The sequence below is a fragment of the Anopheles funestus genome, chromosome 3RL (genome assembly GCF_943734845.2).
Source record: "Anopheles funestus chromosome 3RL, idAnoFuneDA-416_04, whole genome shotgun sequence".
Taxonomy (NCBI): Eukaryota; Metazoa; Arthropoda; class Insecta; order Diptera; family Culicidae; genus Anopheles; species Anopheles funestus.
Window position 1 is genome coordinate 30,657,791 of NC_064599.1, and position 12,532 is coordinate 30,670,322.

The following is a 12,532-nucleotide window of genomic DNA, read 5'->3' on the forward strand; positions in this document are numbered from 1 at the left end:
GTGCTTCTTCACCCACCAAAGAAGAAATAGAACACCCGGTGCAATAGCAGTCCCGCCGATTATTGCTTTCAGTGGAAACGTGATGTTCGTAGAAGAGAAGAACAACAAGGCAAAATCACATCTTGCGAGAGAAAACCAAACAAGAGAGCGAGAGAACGAATATCTGCGATCTCCGTTTCTTAATCAGCGTCTATACGTAGGACTAAATTAAAAAATAATTATTTACTTAAGTAGTCGTTATTTTTAGTTAATATTTTCCTGCAATGCTAATGCAATTAAATCAAAAATAAAGAACGGTAAAAATATTAGATACTATTGACTTTGCGTTATATTCTCTATTGCTTCTGGTTGCACGTGTATACAGTGCTGTAGCAAAGCGGGAAACACTTGTTCGTTCTCTCGCTCTTTTATATTACTCTCATTCTGGTGAGAAGTAATGTTACATTGCTTACATTCCTTTTCTATTCAACTAAACAAATAGTTGAATTTCTTATTTGCAATGTTTTTCTTCAGCTCATAACATAATGAGCTTTAAATTCTATCCTATACTAGCGGCTACTGGATTACATTTGCTTGCGTTGTTAATATTATCAACATTGATAATACATTTTGAAATGTGCGTTGAATACATTTGCGCTTTGCAGATGGAGTTGCATGGTAGTTCACGTGCATTCAGTTGTACTTTCTGTTCGCTTCCAGACTTGTCAAAACAGACGTATTAAAGGTTAAATTAATTTTATTTTCTTCTGAACTTAATCCTAGATCTGGTTACAATAAGGCTAACACTAATCGTATCGTTCTCTTCTACGACATTATTATTCCATTTCTGTTTGTTCATCGTCATCGACATCTTCCTCTTCTTCTATCAGATGATCCAATTGTAATTCGTTTCCTTTGCCACTAGTTGCAACAGCCTTTCGCGCATTCTTTGCTCGCTTGGCTCGTTTCGGATCTTTCTGGCCCACAACGTACTCGGGCATCAGCACTCTTCGACCGTTGAACTGTGGCCTATCCTCGACGGGTGTTTCCAGCGGTTCATCCGCTTCATTTAGCTGACCCCGTAGCCTCACGGAACGATTAAACCTAACGATCGATCTGCAGGGCTGAGCAGAGGAATCCTGCTGATTCCCATCGCCCATTTCACTTTCGGCCGCTTCACGTTGTTCTTCCATCTGCTTGAGAAAGGAAAATGCGGCTGCCATGTTGCTGCGATCCGATGTGTCCACATCCTCCAGCGAGTACTTGATCCATTTGTGCGGGTTACGCTTCGAGGAAAAAATGAACGGGGACGATCTCAAGGGTATCAACGGGTTCGGTGGGAAATTCGTTGGAACACGACGTTTTTTACCTTATAGCCCGGAAGATGGGTAGTAGATCGCTTCAGACACTGTCCAATCGGTGCATTTGGTCGTTTAAAGATGCTTTCTCGCCCTTGATATCTGTCCACTCGGATCGGTTTTATGCGACATTTGGACATGTGCACCAAACTGTAGTCCGCTTCTTTTACATTCTCCTGGTGTAGAATTGAATCCGTCGCGATGTTCTGTTCCGCTGTTTGCAACGATGAAAAAAGTAGGTTCTTTTTCTCCTCGAAACTCATGTTTGCAGCAGTGTTGATTTGTTTATGTTTTTTGGTTTTCTGATAGAACGAAATAGCGATCTGTAGTAAAGGAGGTTGGTACAATTACAAAAAAAAAATCTGCGTAGTACTGTCAAAGTGACGTGCTAAAGATTGTAGCAAATGAAACCATTCTAATTTGCTCGAAAATATTAAAAACAATTGAAAACGCACATATTTTAAGATAATTTAATTGATATCACATTCTATGTTGTGATTAGCTACAAATATTTGGTATTTATTGGAAATTTAGATTACATTTTATTTCAAACTGAACTCATTTCAAAGCGGGTCCATGCAGCAGCAACAATTGCCGCATCTGTCAAACGGAGACAGACTGGACAGAGTGAAAAAACACGTTCAGGAGGTAAGTTTTAGTTTTGGGATATATTTTGATTTCCCCAGTGCAACTGTTTCATTTTCAATTATTGCGGAGTTCTTGTGAAACTTTCAAGATTATCTTCTTCAATTCCCAATCGCTCTTTGCGTGGAATAATTGTTCTTGGGAGTTCTATTAAAGTGTCTCAAAATACCTCTTTCCCCGGCTCGATATGGTGCTCAGTGTGTTCCCGGTTATGCTTTTATCTCTCCTTACCTAGAACAAATGCTGTACTATTTCCGTGATTCAGCGTGCTAGTAACGGCGCAAAAACTAAATAAATTGAGTCACGTTTATCATTTCATAAAGAAAGATTTATTTGCTTATTTTACGAACGCGCCTTGCGTGAGTTTGTGCATGTTGTGCGTGTGTGTGCAGTTGACGTTTCTTGAACTGTCATTCACAACTGGGCTAGAGGACGATCATCAGCAACAAAAACTTTGTGCTTCCACATCAGAAGAGGCGAACGCACGCACTTTGCAAAAACGCATTTGCTTTTAAAAACAACTTTCCTTTCTCCGCGTTTGGTTTTTGGTGCCATATGCCTTAGGAAAAGTGTAACAGGCTTGTTTTTGTTTGTAGTTAAAACATTGGCAACCTATCCGAGCTCTGGTAGTTTGTAGCAGGTTTCGTTTAATCATCCCTACGGCAATGTGCAATCATGAATGTGCAGGATGGTATTAATGCTGCATTTTCCGTACTCGTTTCGGTGCTTATAGTGATAGTGTTGGTTTCATTAGGTTTGTGTTCCGTTTCCTGTTCATTTGGGGGTTCTAAAGGTAATATTATTGTCAACTTCCATTAACACTTCTGGTTCTGTTTTTGTTCGCTCCCATTTACAGGTTGGTATCTAGTCTGGAAGTTGTTTCTCTCCCGGTTCAAGTTGGTCCGTGAGCTGCTTGGCATTGCTCAATCGAACGACCATTCGCCAGCACACAGCTTGGGCAAGGATTACACAACGGCGGGCAGTGCTGTCGGCGGCAGTAATAGCTTCAACAATTTAAACATCGATAATAGAAGGTCCCGCAAGGCGCGAAGAGATTAGCCGCAACATAATAACGTGCGCGTGTTTAAGAAACGTCCCCCACAACACAACGCTTCACGATGAATATTCGCTGTGCAAAGCCCGAAGATCTGATGAACATGCAGCACTGCAATTTGCTCTGTTTGCCAGAAAACTACCAGATGAAGTACTACTTCTATCACGGTCTCACATGGCCCCAGGTCAGTTATGTGGCGGAGGATGATAAGGGTAACATCGTTGGTTACGTGCTGGCAAAGATGGAAGAACCGGAACCGGGCGAGGAGAGCACACACGGCCACATAACGTCGCTGGCGGTCAAACGCTCGTACCGTAGGCTTGGTCTAGCGCAGAAGCTAATGAACCAAGCGTCCAAAGCGATGGTCGAATGCTTTAACGCCCAGTACGTGTCGCTGCACGTGCGCAAATCGAACCGGGCCGCACTGAATCTGTACACCAACTCGCTCTGCTTTAAGATACTGGAAATTGAGCCGAAGTACTACGCGGACGGTGAGGACGCATACTCGATGCGTCGCGATCTTTCCGAGCTGGTCAACAGTGGATCGAACGAGCGGCCACCAGCGGAACGGAACGCGATCAACGATGGAGACGAGCGGGTGATAACGAACCACAATAAGGCACTTGCGGTAGGTGGATCTCACGCCGGACATGACGGACATTGTTGCTAGCGCAAATGTTATGCACCGGCCGACACAACGGCAGCAAAACTAATGGGACGAATTGCAGCGCAGCGTGTGTGTGTGGGATTAGCTTTTTAGGGGCTGTGGGAAACGAGAAGAATTAAATTCATGACGGAGGAACAAAGCTTCTTTCTTCCCTTCTTAGCTTGAATGTGTGATTTTTGTTGTTGTTATTTTGTCGAAGAAAGAATGAAGAAACACGTCCCATTTATGTCATTCGGATCGCCTTAGAGCCGATATCGATGTGATTTATTGTGAATAATTTACTTTACTGAATACTTGTTTTTCCCCACGTACATTCGTCCAAAGCCTATTTCTTTTCCGTGTGCCCACTTTTACTGGACATTAGTTTGAGCTGGTTCGTTGATTCTGATTTCAAACGATTTTCTATGTACGTTTGTTACAAATTTAATTTCCTTCCCTTTCAAATATGAACCCGAAAGTGAGCAATGTGGGCGCCTTAAATTGTGGGGTTGTTTCCATTTAATACGTTATTTTAGTTGTGGATTTGAAACGATGTCGCCGGGAGCAAATATGGTTGGGTGTGTAGGGCCTTAGGTTTTTGCTGTTCCGTTACGATCGGAACCGTTTTCGAAATTACTAGTCCGCTAGTCCGTTTTTGTCTATAGGCTGGCGCTTCATTAGCTCTCCATGGTAAGCAAACATTCATTTTATTTATTTTTTTATTACGTAGAAAGAGGATGCTCGGCAGTGGGGAAAATGAAAAAAAGACATTCATTTACTTTACGTACTCGGTCCTTTTTGTTGCGATTAAAAACACTAACTGGTAAGCTTACGGGTTTTTCGGGGGGACATTAATACCTCTACATGACTGCTCGCTGTCTTGGCCGATAGTGTGATACATGAATGATTATTTAGGGCAGAGGGTTCGAAAGGGTGAATTTATGCGTTGTGCTTTGGGATTTGTTTTGTTGTTCTTGTATAGTTTTGTTAGTAATGTAAATTTAGCTTTTATACGCCGTTTGTTTTTTATTACACGACCCACATTCGCCTTTCATCAATAGTACCCCTTCCTGGGGGGCATTTCACATTGGGAATTTAGATTTATCTCGTTTGGTGAGGGAAAAAGAAACGTAAATCAATCAAAAACATTTTGTTTTAAAGTAAGATAAGATTTGCTGAGCCCACCCTAGCAAAACTAAGTCGAAGCTCAGCTGCTTTTGTTGCTACTTAAATGAGTAAAACTTTAAAATTAAATTGTACAATATTTACAACATAAGTAAATTACAACCTCCACTGCATTATGTTGCTGTGGACGAAGGATGGCATTGTCGAAAAAACACAATTTTAACGGGTTTTTTTTTGTTTGCTGTGTTCTTGTGTGCTTGTGTGGGAAGAAATCTTTCGTTTCCCTATTCTACAAAATCTGGGATAAACTGATGGGGGGTTTTTTTTGGCATTTTATCAATTGTGAGAACAGGCCTCGCATTGTGGACGTTTAGCCCATCCTACTACTCCGCTTCATGAAAACGGTTATAAGAAATAAGAACATGAGATCGCTACTTGCTGTGTCTTATTCTCGTCTTTTTCTTTCGGTTTCTAAGGAACGCGTTTTGCTTTACTGCTGAACCGCTTCCAGCATCGCAATCTTCAAATCACTCGCCAAGTGGGAAATGTCCACGACCGAATCCACCATCTCCTGTACCGCGGTAACGCTGGGGAAATTTTGAGCCGCTTTCTTCGTCTTCGCCACGCACGTTTTGAGTGCCTCGGACAGTGCATCGGCACAGGAGAGGACACGCGTCTTGATACACTCCCGCGATACATTCCGGTGCACGATGTCACCAATGTTGACGAGATTGTGTGCGCTCAGCACCACGAATTTGCCGTACGCGAGGAAAAACTTGGGCGGTTGATTATGTTCGACCGTCTGCAGGAATGCATCTATCGCCTGCGTCAGATAACCCATGTGCGTGACGGTTTGTGACGCATAGTACACCAGCACCGATTTGTCGTTCGGATCGAGTGCTACTTCCGGGCGCTCTGATACGCTGGCTGCCGCTGCATCGGCCGCATTGCGGACGACATTTTCAAAGTTTTTCTTCAAATCGTTCGGCAACGCATCCCGTATTTCGGCGTTTGTCCGGGCGGACGCTTCCTTCGACTCGAGACTAACGTAATCGTAGTCTTCGGGCCATTCGCCACCGGTCGTCCCACCGGATGCTGATGGTTTGCCCGTACCCGTTGGGGTCTGCGGTGTGGTCGGAGCGGACGTCTGTTGTGGGGTCGTTGGTGAGCGTTTGAAGAGCAGTGTCGCATTGCCCTGGATGAAAGATGCCGTTTGGCGCACGTCTTCCGTAAGCGTTTGTGCACAGGCAATCAGCTGATCGAGACTGTCCGGTGGTAGCTGTTGCTGCAGTTTCTGTGTTGCTTCTGGACGCTGGAGCGTAACCAGGGTCCAGCCCTGGGCGTCCAGATTTTGCGATGCTTCATGCACGAGCTTATCTGCATCGCGCAGTGCCTTAACGAGGGGTTTCAATTTTTGTGCTAAGCCTGCCGAAAAGAGACAAGAGTGGACACATGTTTTCAGATTAATACCGCTGCTGTATGTAATACGCTTGTGGGGTTAATGTGTCTTACCTTTGTCTTCTGCTTTGGTTGCATTGCCGAGGGCACCATCGCCAAATTCGGCCAGATCGTGCAGCGCCGTCCGAAGACGCACGGCTGCTAGCTTGAGGTCCATCAGTATTGGATCGAGCTTCTCCTTTACCCTCCAGTTAGGAGACACAAATGAAAGTAACCTAAAACATGGCGCGTTTCGTTAATAGTAAATCACAAACACGTGGTTTTGCGCCTAAATGCGCCTAAATGTATGCATGATCATGTGATCTACGCCCTCTTACCTAGTGACGGCCGTCGTGGCCTCGTTTTGCAGTCTCGCAAGTGTTTCCAGCGCGGAGGACAACTCCAACGGCAGTTCCTTGGGTGGTGCTTGCTGTTGGGCCTGTTTCGCTGACACGTATCCGGCCCCATTTGCTCCACCGTGCATGTGTGACGGTGGTACATCGTACGTGGACATGCTGCTAAATGATGACATCGACATCGAATGGTGGCTGGAGGTGAAGCTGGGCGTTCCGGGCGGTGGACCAGCACCTCCGGATACGGGTGGCGGTGGTGTCGAGCGTACCGAGACAGGATTGCGCCGTGGTACATCGTAGTCGGGCATGTTCGCCAGCGAGGAGCGATTGGAGGAGGACAAACTAAAGCTGTCCGACGTCAGCAATGACGAGTTGGAACTGCTTGGCGTCAGGTGTTGCTGCTGGGAAAGCAGGGGTCGCGGTACGTCGTACGATTCCTCCATCCGGTAGCCGGAAGCAAGATGTGGATACTGCTGATGAAGATGATGATGATAGCCGGCCGGATGAGGATGCGGGAAACTTAGTGACGATGATGAGGGAGACGATAGAGCGGACGGTGAGTTCGGGTGTGGATAGTGAAGATGGGCAAGTGGATGCCCGGCACCGTACTGCAGCGATGGTGTCCGACTCCAGGACGTGCGGCTGTGGGGATGATGCGGATCGTATCCTGCCCCCGGTGTGGTGGGCAGTCCACCGTGTCCAACGGGTACGGCTGGCTTAGGAACGTCGTACGTATCGAGCACGTCTGCCGAATGTTGCTGCTGTTGCTGGTGGTAAGCGTTGGAGGAAACACGCGCCGATGACGGTGGCAACAGATCATACAGATAAACGTCTCCACATTTCTGCGGCGTTAGTACCTGCGAATGGGAACGGAAAATCGAGAGTTAGCAAAGCATGAATGATCGTGACGATAAAAAGAGAAACCAAGGCTTTTGTTGTGTTATGCTATCGGGGTAACCTGACCCAAGAGGACGTGTTGGTTTTGATATTCAATTGTTTCGCTCACTGGTGGTGTATCACGTTTCTTAGCAAAAACGAGATTTTTTTCTTTTTTGGCAATTTGAAAAGTGCAGTTCAATAGTGATTAGATAATAAAACGACGGCACTTTTAATGGAAAAGTCGTGCTAGAAGCTAAACCGGGTCATTAACCATTACTTTCAACGGTTTAGCTGAAGCGAAGGGGTAAAGCTATTATTTAATCGTTTATTTGCGTGTGTCAGTTAGGCAAGATATTTATGGGGAATTCATAAAAGAAAATTTATAACATTTTAAGAAGAATGTAGTTATCGAAAAAGAGTTTCTGTATTTCACACTTGTTAAAGATTTTTTCCAGCTTTTGAGATTGAAGCCGTCACTTTCCATTATAGGAAAGAGCGTAAAGAAGTCTTGTTTACGTATTTGTTTGTAAAGTTTTCATTTTTTTAATACTTCACCATTAATCAATCACACAAACCAATCCTGTTTGTCCCATTAATTACGTTCTATGGCCATTTAATTTGAATTCTTTTCCTCTCAGTTATTTGATGCCGCTCAATACAATCGCTTTTTTTTGCTCTTCTTTTATGCACTTTCCCCATACAAACACACTTTTCATCACAGACAACAGAAGGATGAGAAATAAATCAATTTTTTCCGACTCTGGTACAATCGGCACACATTTGTTGCTTGGTTGCTTTGATGGATAGGGAAAGGATGAAATTGTACTTTTTTCCCAATAATCACACATTAGAATCCGCGGATCCACATTTTACTTACACCCTTTTTGCTTAATGCACTACAATGTTACTACTTGTTCCCACGATAATAAGGCAGCCTCGTCCAGTTGGTTTGTGTTAAAATATGTTCTACAAACTACAATTTTGGAAGTAAAATTTTCTTCCCACTTCACACGGGACCGAATTTGGTGGAGTTTTGCTCACTGCTTCCGGGAACGGTAACTACGATAATGGGAAAGACGGCGTCGTTTACACACTCTCCGTGCTGTGTTATCTAGAAAAGGGTCCTTTTACAAATGAATCATGCCTCTCTTTCGTCGGGACAACACGATGAAACAGAGGGTGGAAAAAACTCCTTGGATACGGGAAAATGTCGCGCGTCGGCGCACTGGTTTTGTGCGATGTTGTTTTCTGTGTGACGATGTTTTTTTCTTCTATCAGAGCAGATTTACGAGAAATATTTACATACTAGAAGTTTGTTAAATAGTTGAAAAATAGTTTAAATAGTTTAAAAATCGATGAATAATTCAAAATAACAAAAAAGGCCAAATAATAGTGGCAAATAACATGAAGGACAAACACTAGCGACATACTATTGAGAGGACGGTGGCGCCATCTACATGTGAGTAATGATGACAACGACTTTTAAATTTTGAAAAGCGTTTTAAGAAAACGTGTCTTCAACGTGACCCCGTGACTAAATGCTTAGCAATTGTCGCGTTTGCAAACGCGATTCGGATTTTTTTTGCGAAACTCCATGATTTATTTTAATGCGATTTGGCAGAAATAAGTTTCTTTTCACGCAATTAATGCTTTAAATGAAAAAAAGATTAAAAAAATAAAAAAAAATTCAAAAAAATTCAAAAATTTTAAAATTTCCTAAGGCTAGAGCCACAGTTTTTTTTTGAAAATTTAGCAAAATTTCATAAGTTGATTTATTTTAATGCCAATAGGTTGAAATAAGTTTCTTTTCACTTAAATAATGATTTAAAATTTCCTACGGATAAAGCCTTAGCTTTTTTTTGGAAAATTTAGCAAAAATTTAAAAATTGATTTATTTTAATGCGAATTGATAGAAATAAGTTTCTTTTCCCTCAAATAATACTATAAATAAAAAAAGAATAAAAAAATAAAAAAAGTCTATGTGATAAACGGCGTCGGCCCGGACGGCAGGACTTGGGTTCAAATCGTATCCGGACTGGCTCCCCGTAACATGGACTATCCTGATAGGTGGTAAAACAAGTCTTGATACGGCCAGGCCCTTCTAACCGTGCAAAAAAAAACATTCAATGAGTGTTTTAGTTTCGTGTTATATCCAAAATTTGCAATGACTTGGACACGGAGCTAAATGTGCTGGCTGAAATTATCCAAATGCATTAAACATAATGTACTTAATCTGAACTCCAGATAATACGCATATGACGCAAATCGTACGAACCGAAAATAAATTTATATTTGTTTTACATTTCAGAAATGTGTTTATTGGCTTTTCATCCTCTCCAAAAGCTTCTCGCACGAAGGAGGAATGGATTATGGCGCACACTTTATTCATCGTTGAAGTCAAGTAATGAAACCGTTTGTAGCTGCAGTTACTCTTGGAACAACACTTGTGACCGCATCTCGGTGTGGTGTGTAGAGCACAGTATTTTAACATTTTTTTCATACTTTGTTTTCTTAGCGACAGTCGCGATAGTCGCTGGCTCGTATCTCATTTTCGTCTGGTTGCAGTCTAGCCACTCGAGAGAAGCCCTTTTCTCTTTCGTACGAACATTTCTTTCGCAAACTGTTTCACGTTTCTTCGCACCAACACCACGGCTAACAGGGTACGGTTAGCTGGCTAAGTTCCATAATGTTACGCCGTGCCGCATTATCGTAACGTTGCTTCGACGTGAAAAAGACACGTGTCCTTTTTGTGTGTTACGCCCCATTTGCCCTCACTGGTGGAGAAGCACTTTTGAAGCACTTTTCATTTCACATTCAAAATGGTTGGGAGAAATATTCGGTTTTTTTTGCATCCTGAGCATTAACCGTTTCGAAAGTGCATCAGACGGGTGGTGTGTGATGCAATCGAAAAATAAACGAAAGATACACGACTAACGTATGGCGAAGATGTTGGAAAATGGGATCACTTTTCATGCAGTTCATGATTTTCGACACTTACGTTAGTGACAATAACCAACGTGAAACATTTTTCTCTCGTCGTTCGTTGTACGTTGTTCATGATTTTTTGAAGAATATTCTTCTTCTTCTTCTTTTACTTTTTTGGAATACTACAAACCTAAACAGGTCTTGACCATGTCTTTTTTTCTTTCAAAGTAGTTACATATGAGGGATCAAACTGGATGGGATTTTGGACCAATCCTTTTATTGGAAGACCGATGTTGCTACTACCAAAACTATGTGAACACTCATTTGTCAAAGATTACAAACCCAAAATAAATTTATGTAAAGTAACTTTTTACTTTTTAAAGTAACCAGTTATTGATTTTGGTCTAGCCCCTGTAGGTAGGCAATCTGAATACAGTATACTTAGTCTAGCTCTTGATGGAATTGTATTCTGAAAGCAAGCTGAATACAAAAGGACAAAGCAAAAACATTAATTTATTTTATAAGTAAAAAGGTTTTTTTAAATACCCTAGACCTAACGCTTTCACTAGGATTAAAGAAAAAGCTCCAGATTCCGAATGCTTTTTATTCCAGCATGTTTATTATGAGCAAAAAAGGCTGAAGAATTGATGGGAAAGAAAATCACGACATTCGTTATTGCTATCAGAAAATGAACTCAAATGAAGTCCAAGCGTCCCGGCGAGTAGCACTAGTATAGCACTACTATAGGAGTTGATTTATTTCGCTATTAAATTTCTCCCACCCAACCGTAGTAGTCCGTTTTAGTTTTGTTAAATCTTTCGTAAACAGACTCACTAACAACACATCGATTTAGTACCACTGCTGTTTCTACCACTACTACCACCCTGCCCCGTTACCAATGGCAACTAATACAGTTGCCCCTATCGACGATATAGCTTTTACGACACATTCCTACGAACGGATTAGGAAAGTGTTGTTGTCTACCGTTTTGCGTTTATGTTTTGCTTCTGGTCGGGTTGTTTTTACGACGCATTCAGACAGAAACCGTAGCTACACAACGGCACAAAGGATACTACTAATACTACTGATAGTAGCAATATTCCGGGAAGGTTTCAAAACCGGGAGAAAAATCACCCACATAGATACAAAGCCGCTTTTCTCTTGCTCATTTCAATCTTCACCTCCGCTGGTTGATGGAGTGTCCTCGTTGTCAGTGTTTATGCTTTCCTTATTTTTATACCACCAATCCTCGGGGCTTGCAAACGCAACCTGCACACAGATTTACTTCATCAATGATTTATTTGCGAAGTTTTTTTTATATGTTTTCTTCGCTTGGTATGCGAAACTCATCGAAAATGCGTTCCCATTGCCGACAAATTCGAACCAATACACGTTTCTCTTGGCATTGTGACACATTTTTTTCTGCTTTATGTTATGATGGCAAGCCTCCCAAAAAAAAGAGGCCTACATGCCAACCAGACCAGACATTTCACGAGTTCCGGAAAGCTGTCATATCTTGTGCCAGTAGGCACAACTGCGATTTTGTTCACTGTTCTGGCACTAGTTTAAAAAATAACATACAAAATTCTAAATGATAGTTAAAAAACAAAAAGGTTTTGTTATTTTTGAGCGATTTCGTACTGATTTTGTGTGCCTTGTATTATATGGACAGATATTTGAATAATTTTGCAATGTAATATATTTTTCTTCCCAATTTAATACGACCATAAATGTGCAAATTGTAATATGTTGTAGCGAGTATTGTGTGTGTTTTCAATATATTTCCCCCCATACACAGACACAATAGCGAACATACGATAGCCTTCGAAAGCATCGGTAACATACTCCACACATCCGGAGGGAATTTTGTCCCACTGAAGTAGCATTTTGGAGTACTTGTTTAGGGTTAAGGGACTGGCTTTATGGTCTTGCTCATGTATTCCATAAAGCATACCCCCTTTACTGTCATGTACTACCCATTCTTCCAATAATCGTCCCATCCAGAGAAATCCACGACGGTACGGCGCAATTTCCATTGAAATGTTAGCACTCGGTGCATCGCAAAAAGGGGTATCATCAAAAAGGATTCACCAGGGAAAATGAGCAAACGGTACTGCAAGGATGCAACAAA

The 12,532-nt window shown here is 42.1% G+C and overlaps 4 protein-coding genes across 5 annotated transcripts in view; 2 read left to right on the forward strand and 2 right to left on the reverse strand.

Annotated features, from left to right (window-relative positions):
- Window positions 1–718: 718 nt before the first annotated feature.
- On the reverse strand, window positions 719–1,691 carry LOC125767917 (uncharacterized). Its single transcript, XM_049434889.1, has 2 exons — window positions 1,349–1,691; window positions 719–1,265 (listed from the first exon to the last, which is right to left on the reverse strand). Exons 1-2 carry the CDS (start codon window positions 1,598–1,600, stop codon window positions 816–818), a joined length of 702 nt encoding a protein of 233 aa, XP_049290846.1. The 5' UTR covers window positions 1,601–1,691; the 3' UTR covers window positions 719–815.
- A 389-nt stretch (window positions 1,692–2,080) lies between these two features.
- Window positions 2,081–3,041, forward strand: LOC125767929 (small integral membrane protein 13). Its single transcript, XM_049434903.1, has 2 exons — window positions 2,081–2,736; window positions 2,839–3,041. Exons 1-2 carry the CDS (start codon window positions 2,658–2,660, stop codon window positions 3,039–3,041), a joined length of 282 nt encoding a protein of 93 aa, XP_049290860.1. The 5' UTR covers window positions 2,081–2,657.
- A 59-nt stretch (window positions 3,042–3,100) lies between these two features.
- LOC125767921 (N-alpha-acetyltransferase 10) lies at window positions 3,101–3,869 on the forward strand. The gene has a single exon (XM_049434893.1). The coding sequence runs from the start codon at window positions 3,101–3,103 to the stop codon at window positions 3,704–3,706; it is 606 nt and encodes a 201-aa protein (XP_049290850.1). The 3' UTR covers window positions 3,707–3,869.
- Window positions 3,870–3,925: 56 nt separating this feature from the next.
- The window catches only part of LOC125767875 (breast cancer anti-estrogen resistance protein 1), a 116,514-nt gene continuing 107,907 nt past the window's right edge, over window positions 3,926–12,532 (reverse strand). For both annotated transcript variants that reach the window (XM_049434828.1, XM_049434830.1), the window contains exons 4-6: window positions 6,583–7,454; window positions 6,320–6,480; window positions 3,926–6,232 (exon numbers count right to left, since the gene is read on the reverse strand). In XM_049434828.1, the coding sequence (XP_049290785.1) occupies window positions 5,298–6,232; window positions 6,320–6,480; window positions 6,583–7,454 (1,968 nt within the window). In that variant the 3' untranslated portion in view covers window positions 3,926–5,297. The remainder of the gene's footprint in view (window positions 6,233–6,319; window positions 6,481–6,582; window positions 7,455–12,532) is intronic.

What these genes read in the sequence shown, in the direction of transcription:
- LOC125767921 (XM_049434893.1), top strand. Translation starts at nt 3,101, where the DNA reads ATGAATATTCGCTGTGCAAAGCCCGAAGATCTGATGAACATGCAGCAC.
- LOC125767917 (XM_049434889.1), bottom strand. Translation starts at nt 1,600, where the DNA reads ATGAGTTTCGAGGAGAAAAAGAACCTACTTTTTTCATCGTTGCAAACA. An exon ending in CCCATCTTCCGGGCTATAAG is followed by an intron (nt 1,266 to 1,348) that starts GTAAAAAACGTC and finishes TTTTCCTCGAAG; the next exon opens with CGTAACCCGCACAAATGGAT.
- LOC125767929 (XM_049434903.1), top strand. Translation starts at nt 2,658, where the DNA reads ATGAATGTGCAGGATGGTATTAATGCTGCATTTTCCGTACTCGTTTCG. An exon ending in GATAGTGTTGGTTTCATTAG is followed by an intron (nt 2,737 to 2,838) that starts GTTTGTGTTCCG and finishes TCCCATTTACAG; the next exon opens with GTTGGTATCTAGTCTGGAAG.